Raw genomic sequence first — 16339 nt, forward strand, 5'->3', positions numbered from 1 at the left:
ATAAGGAGTCCAAAGTGCTGGAGTCATCAGGCAAACGGATTGCAGCGCAAGCAGCAAACATCTGGCGCATTGCCAACACACAGGCACTCCTGGCCCGTTATGATAGGTCCCACTACGACACACTAGAATCACTGCTACAACATTTGCCAGATGAATATAAAGAGGCGGCGGAGCTCCTTATCAGAGAGGGACAACTCCTTACCAATGCATCCATCAAGTGCGCACTGGATGCAGCCGACACTGCGGCAAGGGCAATCAACACAAGCGTCATGTTAAGGAGGCATGCATGGTTGAGAATCTCAGGCTTCAAGCCTGAGATTCAGAACAATATCTTAAATCAACCGGTCAATCCAGACTATTTATTCGGCCCTGAAGTTGACACTACCCTCGAGAAAATTAAAAAATACACTGACACTGCGAAATCCATGGGGGCTCTGCAGACGCAGCAGTTTCGTAATGGCTCCTTTCGTCGCCCCGGGAATAGAGGAGCAGCTAGAGGACAGGGGTCACAGCAGCAGTACACTAAAGGGGGCACACAAAGTAACTATGATAAAACCACCAGAGGTGGATATCGTGGCTCCAGCACCAAAGGCAGAGGACGTGGGTACGGCAACACCAGGTCCTCCCCCAAAAACAAACAGTGACGCCCTCTTCCTGCCCCCCCGACCACATAACACCTGTCGGGGGGAGACTCCAACAGTTCCTGTCAGCCTGGAAAACCATCACCACAGACAGGTGGGTCAGAGACATTATCCAGCACGGTTACTGGCTCGAATTAACGTCCACTCCACCCAACATACCGCCAAAGCACCGTCCTATGTCCGTAGAGCACTTGGCATTATTGCAGCAGGAAGTGCTAAGTATGCTGCAAAAAGGTGCAATAGAGGTCGTGCCCGTCAACCAACAGGGGACAGGGGTGTACTCTCTGTACTTCTTAATCCCAAAAAAGGATGGTTCGCTCAGACCTATACTAGACCTGAGACCCCTCAACCACTACATTCTCTCAGAGCATTTCCATATGCTCACCCTACAGCAGGTTCTGCCGCTACTCAGTCAGGAGGACTTCCTAGCCACACTGGACTTGAAAGATGCGTATTTCCACATACCCATACACCCATCACACAGGAAATATCTCAGGTTCACTATTCAGGGGCATCACTATCAGTTCAAAGTTCTCCCCTTCGGAGTAACAACAGCACCCAGGGTCTTTACCAAGTGCCTAGCAACAGTGGCTGCACATCTACGGAGGCAACACATTCACGTCTTCCCTTACCTGGACGACTGGCTTGTTCAGGCAAAGTCAGCCCAGCAATGTGCCAGCCACATGTCCCTCACCATTCACCTTCTTCACAGTCTGGGATTCTCACTAAATTACCCAAAATCACATCTCCAACCCGCACACGTACGACATTACCTGGGCGCGACCGTAAACACTCTGGCAGCCACAGCTCAGCCAAATTTAGTGAGGATCAACAGCATGCAACTGCTGATCTCCAAGTTCAAACCTCAACACTCCCTTCCTGCGCGAGTGTTCATGCAGTTGATAGGCATGATGGCCTCCTGCATTTTCATAGTCCCGCACGCGAGACTACATATGCGCCCGCTTCAGGAGTGCTTAGCACGTCAATGGAATCAGGCTCACGGACAATTAAAAGACCTAGTGTTGGTGAGCGGTCGGGCATACAACTCTCTGCATTGGTGGAATCCACAAAACCTTTGCAAGGGCCGACCGTTCCAAGAGCCTGTTCCACAAATAATACTGACGGCGGACGCCTCTCTCCAGAGTTGGGGAGCTCATGTACTCGCTTACACAGTGCAGGGACTATGGACAACGCAACAAAAGAAGATGCACATCAAAGTTCTGGAACTGATGGCAATCTTCCTAGCCATGAAGGCGTTCAAAGTACACTTGTGCAACAAAGTCGTGTTGATCCGGACGGACAACATGACTGCCATGTACTACATACAGAAGCAGGGAGGAACACACTTTCCACAGTTGTCTGATCTGGCTCAGAGCATGTGGTAGCGGGCCATTCAGAGGAACATGTTCCTCATGGCGGAACACCTCCCGGGCAAAGACAACCAGATGGCGTATCTGCTCAGCAGACACAGCCACCAGATGCACGAGTGGGAGCTACATCCGTCAGTACTCCAACCGTACTTCCAACAGTGGGGTCATCCAGAGATAGACCTATTCGCCACAAACGAAAACGCAAAATGCCAAAGCTTTGCCGCCAGGTTCCCACATCCGCAGTCACAGGGCAATGCGATATGGATGAACTGGTCCGGCAGATTTGCGTACGCTTTTCCCCCAGCGCCATTGATACCGCTAGTGGCACGCAAACTGCGACAACACTCACTAACACTCATCCTAGTTGCTCCCACATGGGCGCGCCAACCATGGTACACCACCTTTCTAGAACTTTCCGTGGTGCCGCATCAAAGGCTGCGGATCAAACCCGCACTTTTAACGCAGAACCATGGCGAAATTCAGCACCCAGATCCGCAACAGCTGAACCTGGCAATCTGGCTCCTAAGGTCTTAGAGTTTGGCTACCTAAACCTGCCACCTGACTGTATGGATATCATCAAAGAAGCCAGGAGACCCACGACCAGAGCTTGCTATGCGGCTAAATGGAAGAGGTTTGTCATTTACTGCAACAACAATGACATTAACCCGCTGGACGCATCCATTCAAAACATCATCTGTTACCTCTTACACCTATACCGATGCAATCTGGCATACAACTCAATACGTATCCATTTAACCGCGATAGCGGCATATCTTCAAAACAGGCAGCACCTCTCTTTATTCAGAGTGCCTGCCATCAAAGCCTTCTTGGAGGGACTCGAACGAGTAATTCCCCCAAGACACCCACCGGCACCGGTGTGGAACCTCAATTTGGTCCTCACCAGATTAATGGGTCCACCCTTTGAACCTCTCCATTCATGTGAGATTCAATTCCTCACCTGGAAAGTAGCTTTCTTAAGAAGAGTTGGTGAACTCCAGGCACTAACCATTCAAGAGCCATTCATACAGGTTCAGGCAAACAGGGTTGTACTACGTACCAACCCCAAATTCATGCCCACAGTGATATCGCAGTTCCACATGAATCAAACTATTGAACTGCCTGTTTTCTTTCAAAATCCACAAAATGTCGCAGAGAGAATGCTCCATACACTAGATGTAAAGAGGGCCCTCATGTACTATATAGACAGAACTAAGGACTTTAGGAAAACAAAAAACTTTTCGTTGCATTTTCTCCACAACACAAGGGCAACGCCATTTCCAAAGCAGGGATAGCCAGATGGATCGTTAAATGTATTCAAATTTGCTATCAAAAAGCTAAACGCACATTAACGATTCCCCCACGAGCCCACTCAACACGAAAGTTGGGGGCGTCCATGGCTTTCCTAGGAAACATTCCTTTACAGCAAATATGTAGAGCAGCCACATGGTCCACTATACATACATTTACCAAACACTACTGTGTAGATGTACACTCAAAACAGCAGGCAGGTGTAGGACAGGCTGTTCTCAAAACTCTTTTTCAGACTGCTGCAGCTGGCACGGGTAGCCGCCGCTAATGGAGGTCCTGCTATGTATTCTATTCACAGATATGAATTCAGCAGCCCACATGCCTCGAACTGAATATGCTACTTACCAGTATGCATCTGTTCTTGGCATGTAGGGCTGCTGACATTCATATCGCCCACCCTCCTCCCCGGCGCCTTTAGCGGCTGCAGCACTCAGAATTACTGTATAGCATGGTCATCACTTACTGTATCTACTCCATCACTGCCACAATGGCGAAAAACAATCTAAGGATGGAGAGGATGCCCATGCGCACTGTAGTCCAGGGGAGGAGCCACCTATCTCGTGATACTTCGAAGACTCTTCCAGGACAACAATGTGCAATCATCCGGACCCAACACTAGGCGGCGATCTATGCACAGATATGAATGTCAGCAGCCCTACATGCCAAGAACAGATGCATACTGGTAAGTAGCATATTCAATCAGATGACTGCCGTTGCAACTTATCTGCTTCACAAATTCAGCCCCGATATATGCCTTCTGTTTCCAAAAATAGAAAGGGCATTAAGTGGCCATCCATAGCAAATAATCCCGATCTGCTTGCCGAAATGTACCCTCACTTTCAGGAACATTGCCTTTTGTCTTTCTAGAGGGTTTGAAATATACACCCAAAAGACCAAACTTATGGCCTCAGACACCATAAAAATTGAAAGTGAGAATTCGCCCTAGGCAATACTCCTCTGCAGCTGGTGCAAACTTTTGATTATCTAGGGGTAAGGATTGTAAACTCCCTCTCCTGGTCGCCTTAAATTCTCAAAAGCAGTCTGATTATCTCTCCCACCTTGGCAGGTATCCTAAAAATGCACAAAGCCATCCAACAGTAGGCTATTTCCCCAACTTTAAAGGTATACAGGGCCAAAACCCAAACAGCAGCACTTTAAAGTGCCAAGCTATGGGGAAGTAAGTACCAACCTTAACCCATTAAAGGTGAAGGAGTTAAAGTTCCTCAAATCACTGCTTAAATTGTCCCAGTCTGCCCCTTCTTTACCCTTAACCATCAATACGTCCTACAAGCGCGCTGAACATCTTTCAGTACCTACAGTAACGGCTCACAAAACTAGGAATTTATTGTTTTACAGCTCTCCTGAGTGTATCAATCTAAATTCTAAGGCTATTTTTAAAAAAACACTATAGGGATTTTTTAGTTGGTCAGTGCCAACAGTTCACCAATCTCGGGTCTTTATCTATTCAGATCTTGTCATACAAACCATTCCCCAAATTTGAAGATTTCCTCGATGAGATTACCACCGCTCTTGCAAAAAGTTTATGTATTAAATTCCATTTTGGTATCCTACCTCTCTGGGATTTCACTAGCAAGTGGTCTGCACGTTCCCTTTCAATGCAAGAATGTAATCTGTGTGGGTATAACATTAAGGACTCTGCCCACTTTTTGTTTTTTCGGTCCTTCTTACACTGGCCCTAGATGCAAATTGATTCACCCCCTATGCCTTAAACTAGGCCAAGACAGGTTTATGACTGCCTATAGGATTCTTATTTCTAACCCCTCTAGGACTGTAGGTTTCCCAACCAGTAGATAACCTGTTTGCGGCTTGTATTATACACTCTATAGCTCTTCCAGTCGTGACATAGTACCTCCGTTAAAATCCTATACCAGTATGAATGTCATTTTGCATTAGCTCAGTGTTTTAAGTTTATGTGCTTCCTCTTTATGCACTTCATTTGCTACTACTACTTTATGGGTATTATACTGTGTCATGATTGCTTATTTCCTTGCATTATGCTTGAATGTTAATTGATGCACGACACTAATATATGTATACGCGCATTTTGTGGTATCTGAATGTGTGGCTGTTGCTTGTCCTTTTATGTGTTAAGAATGTACATTTGTCAATTGATTCGGTACACAAATGCACTTTATATGCGCACATAGTCGTATCTGATTGTGTAGCCATAACTCGCCCTTTTAACTGCTGCTAAGAATGTACACTTGTTTTTAGATTGCACTTTTATGGTCTTTGGGCCAAAATAAAGGTTTACTACTACTACGTAAGGCAAAATGTGTTCATAACTGAAAATATGCACTCAACAAAATGAATATATGAAATATAAGCAGAAAAACGTCACCGTCAGAAAAAAAGCAGATAATACCATAAGTCGGTGGCCCATTGGTGGTCTCACATATTGCATGCCTTCTAACTTGCACAGCTTTTTTATGTCTTTGTTAAACAGTGTGATTTTAACCTTGCAGGTTTGGGACATATAGAATAAATGTTTTGCCTATGATTTTTTGTTTGGCTAATGGGATTTCTCTGCTTTGTTTTCAGAACTGCTGCATTCATCTTTTTGTCACTTTTTTCTAATGAGATTTTTGTTTTTCAGAGGTATAGGCGTAAGAATGATAGAACCAGTGTACCTCAGTCCATCATTCGACAATCTACTTTCATCCTATTTGTTTCTACAGGTAATCATTCCACTTCTACTTCAACATGTACAGAAGGAAGTAATTTTGCAGGAAAATGAAACATTTTAAATGTAATAAATGGCTCAAAATCTCTCCATTAATTTTTGCCGTCTGAAATCTAAGGGCCTAAAGAAAGCCTTTAAATTGGTACTAGGACTTAAGTGAGAAGGTAAAAGGTCCCAATATTAACTGGATAACAGCGGTTTGCACAATTTTAGTGTAGCAACTGTGATTTTTATAGAAGCTTATTGTTAGATTTGGAGGTCTCTAGTTGGCACAGGTAGGTACTGGTGACAAATAGGGACCCTTGCCTCTAGTCAGGGTAAGGGGGTACACTTCTAAAATAACCCCTGCTCACCCCCTTGGTAGCTTGGCACGAGCAGACAGGCTTATCTCAGAGGCAGTGTGTAATGCATTTGTGAACACATACAGTAATCAAGTGACAACACTACAGATGGACACCACACAGGTTTTATATAAAAAATAAGTATTCTTTATATAGATTTAACACAAGGCCATAAACGACAAAAATCCACAATGCTGTTACTTTAAAATGATAGAATTTAGCTTAGTTCTCTTTAGAACTTAAATGATGACACTTTGAGTCAATGTACCTTAAGATGCGACACGCAGGGCAACGAAAGTGTTGCCGGGAAGGTGATGCGGTAGGTCCTTACACACAAAGGCGGTGATGCGTTGAAGATCTGGTGCAAAGAAACAAAGATGGCGCCTTCTTGTTGATGCGACACGCTTCTCCGATTTTGCGAGATGTCTCGGCTCGATGCATCAGCTGCAGCGGCGACACCCTTGTCCAGTGATGAGACGACAGAGGCGGTGGCGGCGACACTCTTCTCCAACGATGCGAGACGCTTCCGCTCGATGCGACAGTTGCAGCGGCGACACCCTTGTTCAGTGATGTGACGACTGTAGCTCCGACGGCGGCACGCTTCTCTGTGGATGCGAGGCGCTTTTCTTGATGTGGTGCAATGCGACAGCTACAGTGGCTACATCCTTGTTCAGAGATGCAGCGGCTGTGACGGCGACACACTGCATCTTTGTTGCCAGAATTTTCTCGTGATACGGTGCAATGCGACAGCTCCAGCGGCCACACCCTTGTTCAGAGATGCTGCGACGGCGACACGCTTCTTGGGTGTTGCGGGACGCTTCTCGTGATGCTGTGCAATGCGACAGCTCCAGCGGCGACACCCTTGTTCAGAGATGCAACGGCAGTGGCTGTGACAGCGACACGCTTCTTCTCCGTGAGTCGTGCTTCCAGCTCCTTGCGACAAGCAGTCCCTCAGAAGGCCCAAAACTGCAGCATGCACTTCCAAAGAACTCTGGGGAGCTGGGGGTTGAAGTCTGTTGGCCCTGAGACTTCAGCAGGAGGCAAGCTCTTTTCCAAGCCCTTGGAGATCCTTACACAAGTTGAATGAAAATGCACACAAACTCCTTACTCCTTTCTTTGGCAGTCAGGCAACCACTGCAGGCCAATCCCCCAAGCAGCATTCAGCTTAGGGATAGTCTCTCCTCCGTTTCTTCTGGTTCCACTCCTTAGCAAAGGTTTCTTCTTGTTTCCCAAAGTGATCTAAAGTTCTTGGGTTTGGTTCCCAATATTGATACCAAGTTTCTCTTTGTTCTCCGATGGCAGAGAGGCCTTTGCCTAGTCCAAACCAGTTCTGATCAGTCCTGGAGCACTTTGTTTACATGACTCCTTCTTACCTTTCAGAGTGCAGGGCAGGGACATCAGACGCACCACAGGAGGTGGAGCCAGCATTGTGGAGGGAAAGCACAGCCCTATTCAGGTCCCAGGTGAAACTCCTCCCACCCATCTACATGGAGATCTCTCTATTCAGCCCTGTGCTGACTCACCCTGTCTCCGGGAATTCCCCAGTCCCCCGGGAATTCGCCAGCCCCTGACACTCAAACTCCAGACAAGTAATACACAGCCTAGCAGAGGCAGGTTTGGATGATAAGACAAGAAAATACCTACTGTCTAAAAGTGGTATTTTCAAACACAGAATGTTAAAACCAGCTTCACTAAAAGATGTATTTTATCATTCTGAGTTCAGGCATACTAAACTCGTATTTCTACCATGGTCCCTGAGTCAGTTAGGATTATAAGATGTAATAATCAAACTGCCCATTCTGGCCTATGGGGAACAGGTAGCCTTGCAATAGTGAAAAACGAAAATGGCTGTAATTCACTATTATGACATTTCGCACACACCAGGGCATTTGTCCTACCTTATACTTACAGTGCACCCTGCGCTTGGGCCTACCATAGGGGTGACTAATATGCAGAAAAGAGAAGGTTTAGTGACTGGCAAGTGGGTGCACTTGCCCAGTCAGCATGGCAGTACCAGACTGCACACAGGCTCTGCAATGGCAAGCCTTAAACACACTCTTACCGGCTGCTTCTGTGGGTGGCACAACCAGTGCTGCACGCCCACCAGCAGCATTTGGTTTACAAGCCCTGGGCACACTCAGTGCACTGTGCTAGGGTCTGACAGGTAAACCAAACCAGCCAATCATGGAGTCACTAATCCATATATCAATTTACAATAGGGAGAGCATATATACTTTAGCACTGATCAGCGGTGGTAAAGTGGTCAGAGTCATAAAACCAGCAAAAAGAGGTCAGAAAAAATATAGGAGGAAGGCAAAAAGTTCTGGGATGACCCTGCAAATAGGGCCAAGTCCAACACTTATTAAGAGAGACAACCGACTAAACAGATTTGTGATTGAGGGATGTACATCTTTGTTTTCCAGCAGCCATAGATGTTGAAATTATCTTGCTACATTTCTGTTCGGAATTTTTCTGTGCAACACTAAGCACTGAGAAAAGTTGTTGGAATCTTGCTCTGATATCCATTACCATATTCAATCTTGAGTTCTCAATGAACTACTCTGAATCCTACTCTGTGCCTTTAAGGACTATCCATTTTATTGGGTAATTCTGCTGGCTTGGGCCTTTTTTCATTCATAGAGAGTAATGACTCAAGAAGACTATGCCCTTTTGTTTTCAAGAAGGCGCTCCATGCTAGGTGCCACATGCATTCTCTACAGCTTCATCTGGTGGGGTGAACATTCTAAACATGCCCTGGTTCTTCCATTCTGGGTCCCAGCTTTGTGACATGAGGATTACACTCCCAACTACTAATATTATTAGTGTTGAAATAGAGACCACATCAGACAAAATTACACTAGTGGGCTCCATATGCACAAATTTATTTATTTATTTATGTATTTATACAGGTTATGTAGCGCCAGCTAGACCCGGGGGTATCGGAGTGTTTCACAGAATCAAGAGCCAGGCAGTAATCCAGTCACTTTGTAAATGACGCGCAACAATCTTAGTCTCAGGTACAAACAACAATAAATACACATAGAAATATTAGGCAATGTGGGTGGAATACAATATGTACACAGACAGCAGCTCGGCCCTGAGGGCGGTTACTGCTTATGGGCAATTTGTGAATTATGAGTCAAGCAAGAGAACAAACTTCAAGGCAAAAGAGGCAAACAGTAGTAAACAGCTAGCTGTTTAACGGGTCAAAGAGAGACTGATGGAACCGAGTTCAAGAATTGTTCAAGTGTTCCAGTATATGTTGAGTAGGTGGTGTTTTAGATCTCTTTTGAAGCCAGTGAAGGAGGGGTTGCATCGTAAGTCCCTTGGGAGAGAGTTCCATATGCTGGGAGCGTTACCTGAGAAAGAACGAGCATGGGTAGATTTCTTTTTTCGTTTGGGAGGGACAAGAAGAAGTGTGTTGGAGCTTCTCAATGATCTGGTTCTTCCTGATTTAGTGAGTTTATCTAAATAGTCAGGGGTGTGTGAGTGAATGGCTTTGTGGGTGATAAAGGTAGTCTTGTAATTGCATCTTCCTTCTATAGGAAGCCAGTTGAGGGTCTTGAGTGCAGGTGTGATGTGATCATACTGTTTAATATCTGTTATGAACCTGGCTGTCATGTTTAATACTGATTTGAGGGGAGCGAGGTGCGATTTCGGGGGCCGTGTGAGGATAGCATACTCTTACTAGCATTGATCGCCTTGGTGCATCAGGCAGTGTTGCAGCAGTAATGTAAAAAAGTATTTGTCAATTTGAAATGCCTCTACATGGGTAATGCATAACACCCATAGCAGCAATAACCCCTGGAATCTAGGTAATGATATTAGTAATAAGTCTTCCTAACTTCACATGATTTGCCACTCAATTGTCAATTTAAAATATTTTTTGGAAATTGTAATTTTTCTGCAACATCAGCTTATGAATTCTGAAAATACTCCCGTTTTCATACCTAATACACTCTGAGTCCCCAGCGGTAGGCACTTTTCAAATTGAAGGGGATGACTCCTTAGAGACTAGCCTTTGCCCACGCTGGTCTTTCATCGGAGAACCCGGACATCCTGGGAGTTGCTAAGAAGTATTCTACCAGCAAGTAAAGCAGGAGCAAATATCGGAGATATAATCCCGGGAAACTGCCAAGAGGTAAATCTGCAGACTTGCTTAGGGGATGTTGTTTCCATTGTTATCTGGCTTGTATCGACAGCTTGACATCCGAGAGAGTTATATATTGTTCATTGGAACCTATCTGATCAAGCTTTAGAATTCATTCTTCACAGTGTATGAAGTTGTCAGAAGACACCTCAAGGACCCGATTCACATCTTTTCTTTAAATAGTCACCCCTGCTTTCTTCAGACCTTAACTGGTCTTTGTTGTCAGACTGATGCATAACCTTGTTCATTGCTGATCACAAGTAACTCAGACTTTTTTGGTGGCCTTAATGAGTGAATGTACACCAGGTCCTTCTGACCATTTTCAGTTGTCCATTTGGAACTCGTGGCTATGAAGGACTCACCTAATCCTTGTCTCAGAGAATTTTTCAGCATTCCATATGAACAAATAGATCCTCCTCCTGGCATGCTTCAACATCTATGTGCGATCCTAACTGAACAAAAAACTACAAATCTTGGACATCAGGTTTGCGTTGCATTATGGCTGTCAATATTTTGTGCAGTTTCTGTTGCCAGCAAAGTGGTGCTAAGGCAAAAATACATTATTTTAGTAGCATTCATTGCTTCACTATACATGGAGAACCTTCAGCAAGTTTCAGAACATTTCATTAAAGCCAAAGAAGCTTCAGTGACATTCTCCAGCCATATTCTTGTGAAAAACGTATGCCGGTTGGCTAAGGAGACCATCCTTGCACATTGTGACATCTCTTACTTCCCCTCAGCCTCCCCCACTAATACACTCAAAGATTTAGTTCTCTTCATTAAGGAGGAGACTGGTGAGGTTACACACACAAGATGAATAGGTGGGAACGGCTACCTATTATGCATGGATGCATGTGCAGTACTGGCACGTAAAGGTCTGATTTAACAACCTTTATTTGTAATCCATTAAATGCTTAACTAATTCAATGGAATCTGGAAATTCTAAATGTCTGCATTTATTCAGTGAAACTAATAAATTGCTGCATTTTGATATAGGTACCTGCAAAGTTTTGAAAACGTGACAAATCTTTGCAAATCTCTATACAATTTGATTTTTAAAATGGTTATAAAAGTATGCCTGCTTCCAAAATATCCTTCAAAGCTAAGAATTTGCATGAGATTTCTACCATGAAAACTTTTATTTCAAATGGTATTCTGAAAATAATTACTTTTCCCTACGAAACGTTTTTCCTGGCCTTTTTAATAAAACTTTTCAGACTTAAAATTGTTGAAGTTTTTTTTAGAACTAGCATACTTACTTTGCCCTACAGTATTTAAAATCATTCATGTTTTGTTCACAGTAGCTCTTGTGGTCTGTTAGACTTTAAATGAACTCTCTGCACACTCGTGACAATGTGAATCCTAACTGCATTTTTCTTTTCTGAAATTCTCTAAGCCAGAACTTGCCCTCTGTTGTCGTGAGTCATGTTTTAAATCCTCAACCTGGGGATAGAGTACTAGACATGTGTGCTGCCCCTGGAGGAAAGACCACGCATATTGCAACATTAATGGATGATCAGGTAGGATCAGGCAGTGGCTTGGCATGTGGTTTTCTGTTGTGTGTGTGTGAAACAATGATAGGAGTTCAGCTTAATAACAGAAGACTATGTCTATCGTAAAATTGTATGCTTATCACAGAAGAGAGAACACACTGAAATAGGACCGTTTCTTTTGATCATCCTTGACCCGTTTGGACAACCCTTAAGGTTTTTCACATACTATTCAGTTTTTAGTAGCATACTTCATTATGAAATCTTCGTCTGGATACAGACAGTATCCAGGCGGCTCAACCTTGATCGTCAAGGGAGCTCTTAGGCTCAGGAGAGGGATCTATAATTAAAATCGATTAGGGCTACCCTATTTTGTCATATGAAACTTTATGTTCGAGGCATATGAGCTGCAGATTACACACTGTGCATAGATCGTCATCTGGTGTTGGGCCCGGATGTTGCAGTTGTTTTTCTCTTGGAAAGTCTTTGGAAGTCACGAGGTATGTGACTCCTCCTTTGGATCATATTGCGCATGGGCTTCGACTCCATCCTCAGATTGTTTTTTTCCGCCATCGGGCTCGGATGTGATCTTCACGCTCCGTTTTTGAACAGTTTCCAGTTCTCCAATCGACGAGCAATGCTCCCCCCTGTTCGCGGTATTGTTTTCGATGGCGATCTCCACACTCGACGCGGCTCTCATCGATCAAGACCTTCGATTCCAGTCGTCAACGACGGCCTTCGGGCCTACCCAAGCTCCGGTGCTGGCTAATAGAAAGGACTCCCTTCAAGAAGTGCCCTCGATGTGGGTCCAAATTCCCCCACACCGATCTCCACGAAGTATGCAATCTCTGCCTCTCCCCTGAACACGAGGCTCGAGACTGTCCGGCGTGCAAATCCTTCCGGTCCAAGAAAACTATTCGAGACCGAAGGGCACGAAGAACTATGGCACACTACTCGGCGGCGATCCCAGACGACAACTTCGACGCTCCAGAAAAACAACACACCGACGAGGGCCTCGTCAGCGCCTCCGAAGCCGACGATTCAGATGTGGAGGACATCACTCCGGCACAGAGGGTCGTGAGTACCGAAATCCACCCCCACACCCTCCATGGCATCCAAAAAGGCTTCGGACACACCTTCGCCTCCAAGCCTAGGCACGACCAAGAAAATTGCTTCCCACACCGGACCTTCGGGGCCGGTAAAGAAGCCTAGTAAGCCTTCCGGCGGCTCGGGCTCGAGCCAGCCCAACATCGGTGCCGAGAAACACTCCTCCTCACGACGCCGAAAAAGAAAATGGCCTGCTCCTCGGCACCCAGCTCCATACCGAAGCACTCGGCGCCGAAAAACAGCACCAGCTCCTCGGTACTGAGACCGTCCTTGGAACCGAGCAAAAAACACAAGGCCACCGACACCCATATCTCGAAGCCGAAAACCATCTCGGAGCCGAGTAACCAACCAGCCCTTTCAAAGCCGCATAGTTCAAAACAGCGGACTAGTGCAGACTCTAAAACAAAAAAACCTACGGCCCGATGCCTTCGGCGCCTACGGACAGACCACTCTCTGAAGAACTTTTTACACCTGATCCATTGCAAAAAACACCGATCAAGGATCCTAAAACTGGCCATTTGATGCTCAGCATCAAAAAGAGACAGCTGGACAAGCCTGCCCCAGCTCCACCTTCAAAGAGGAAAGACTTTGCTACCTCCCCTTTGAGAATACCCTCACCCCTTCTCCACCCCCTCCTCCTCCTCCCCACCTCATCATTCCCCCACACCCTCTCCGAATGACGACAATGATGTCTATGAAGACATAGGGGATGAGCCCCATGACCAACCTACAGGGGACCCCACTCCTACAGGCTCCCCAGACCCATGGGATGATTATAACTTTCCTGACATTCCTAACGTCCCGCAGGATGATCTCTACCCTTCAAGACCATCGCCACCAGAAGACTCATTGGGGTTCAACCATCTACTCCAAAGGGCTGCACACTACCACGGTGTAGATCTCCATACCGACCCCGTGGAGGAGGACTTCCTCCTTGATACGTTCGACACGACACACAGGGCCACCTCCATCCTGCCCATGCTCAAAGGAGTCATCAAGCACGCGCCGGAGGTCTTTAAAGATCCAGTCAGAGCCAAGGTCATTAACCCTCGCATAGACAAAAAATATAAAGCCGCCCCTACAGATCCCGCCTACATCAGAGGGCCAGCACCACTAGATTCCCTAGTAGTGTCTACAGCACGAAAAAGAGCAAACTCCCAAGCATCAGACGAGGCACCGCCACCTGATAAAGAGTCAAAACTCTTGGGCGCATCAGGCAAGCGCACTGCCTCCCAGGCTGCCAACATATGACGCATCGCAAATACACAAGCGCTTCTGGCAAGATATGACAAGGCACATTATGACGAACTAGAAGCCATAATGCAACACCTCCCTCACAAATATAAAAATAGAGCCAATGAGTTAATTCAGGAGGGAAAAACCATCACCAACACCTCCATCCGCTGTGCCCTAGATGCAGCTGACACTGCCTCTAGGGCAATTAACACAAGCGTCCTCCTCCGTCGCCATGCCTGGCTAAGGATTTCAGGTTTCAAACCAGAGGTGCAAGCTTCCATTCTGAACCACCCTTTTGACCAGGAACATCTGTTCGGCCCAAAAGTAGATGAGGCCCTGGAAAAAATGAAGAAAGACACGGATACGGCGAAGTCTATGGGAGCCTTACAATCACACCCTCCCAGGTGCTCTTTTCGCCGCTCTTCCTTTCGAAGCACATCCAGAGGCTACTCCTCTGATACCGCTTCCACTTCCTATAAAGCCCCCACCCAATCCACCTTTACAAGGGGTTACTAAAGAGGCGGCTACAGAGGCAACAATAATAAAGGCAGAGGCAAGACAAACACCTCCCGCTCTGCCTCCACTCCTTCCCAATGACTTCCCTCAGCTCCCCCCAAACCATCCCACTCCGGTCGGGGGCAGACTCCACAATTCCCGACCTGTCTGGACTACCATCACCTCAGACAAATGGGTAACGCAAAGAATTCGGTCCGGCTACTGCCTCGAACTAACATCTACCCCCCCAAACATTCCACCCAAACACCACCCAATGTCACACGAACATTTAGCACTACTAAAACAAGAGGTGATCTCACTCCTACAAAAGAGTGCGATAGAACTAGTCCCTACCAACCAAAAAAATATGGGAGTTTACTCCCTATATTTTCTCATACCAAAAAGGGACGAGACACTAAGGCCCATCCTAGACCTCAGACCCCTCAATCACTATATACACTCAGACCATTTCCACATGGTTACACTCCAGCAGGTACTTCCACTGCTCTCCCAAAATGACTTCCTGGCCACCTTAGACCTCAAGGACGCCTATTTCCACATTCCCGTTCACAAAGCTCACAGAAAGTTTCTCAGATTTGTAGTGGACGGTCAACACTATCAATTCAAAGTGCTCCCATTCGGAGTCACCACAGCACCAGAGGTGTTTACCAAGTGCCTAGCGGTAGTGGCAGCACACCTGCGAAGACAACACATCCACGTCTTCCCATACCTAGACAACTGGCTTATAAAAGCTAACTCATACAACCAGTGTGTACAACACACTCACTCCACTATCCAACTACTTCACGAACTGGGCTTCACAGTAAACCACACAAAGTCCCATCTGCAACTGTCCCACATAAAACAATACCTCGGTGTCACCATAGACACCTCAAAAGCGCTAGCCTATCCCAGTCCTGCCAGGGTAGCAAGCATTCAGGCTCTACGTCCCAAATTTCAACCGGAACACTCTCTTCCAGCTCGAGTATTCTTGCAATTTATAGGAATGATGACCTCTTGCATATTCATAGTACCTCACGCAAGACTCCAGATGCGTCCTCTCCAAGAGTTCTTAGCGTGCCAATGGAACCAGGCCCAGGGTCAATTGACAGATCTGGTGTTGGTAGACGATCGTGCCCATCGCTGGCTGCAGTGGTGGACCACCAAAAACCTTTCCAAAGGGCGACCGTTCCTGGAACTGGTTCCTCAGATAGTACTGACAGCGGACGCATCGCTCTCCGGCTGGGGAGCTCACCTACTACATCACACCATGCAGGGCAGGTGGACACCTCAACAAAAGTTACTCCACATCAACCATCTGGCGTTACTAGCCATATTCTTAGCCCTAAAAGCCTTTCAAACACATGTCTCAGGCAAGGCCATCTTAGTCCGCACGGACAACATGACCGCCATGTACTATATACAAAAACAAGGTGGCACACACTCTCCGCAGCTCTTTCAGCTAGCACAGAGCATATGGAGATGGGCCATACCCCA

The 16339-nt window shown here is 46.2% G+C and overlaps 1 protein-coding gene across 2 annotated transcripts in view; it reads left to right on the plus strand.

The window, feature by feature from the left end:
* NSUN6 (NOP2/Sun RNA methyltransferase 6) overlaps positions 1-16339 on the plus strand; it is a 125726-nt gene that overhangs the window by 53919 nt on the left and 55468 nt on the right. The window contains exons 6-7 of one of the 2 annotated variants that reach the window (XM_085630829.1): positions 5937-6018; positions 11915-12034. In XM_085630829.1, coding sequence (XP_085486955.1) covers positions 5937-6018; positions 11915-12034 — 202 coding nt within the window. The remainder of the gene's footprint in view (positions 1-5936; positions 6019-11914; positions 12035-16339) is intronic. The other variant, XM_085630830.1, reaches the window with a different exon arrangement.

The sequence above is a fragment of the Triturus cristatus genome, chromosome 10 (assembly GCF_964204655.1).
Source record: "Triturus cristatus chromosome 10, aTriCri1.1, whole genome shotgun sequence".
In the NCBI taxonomy this organism is placed as follows: Eukaryota; Metazoa; Chordata; class Amphibia; order Caudata; family Salamandridae; genus Triturus; species Triturus cristatus.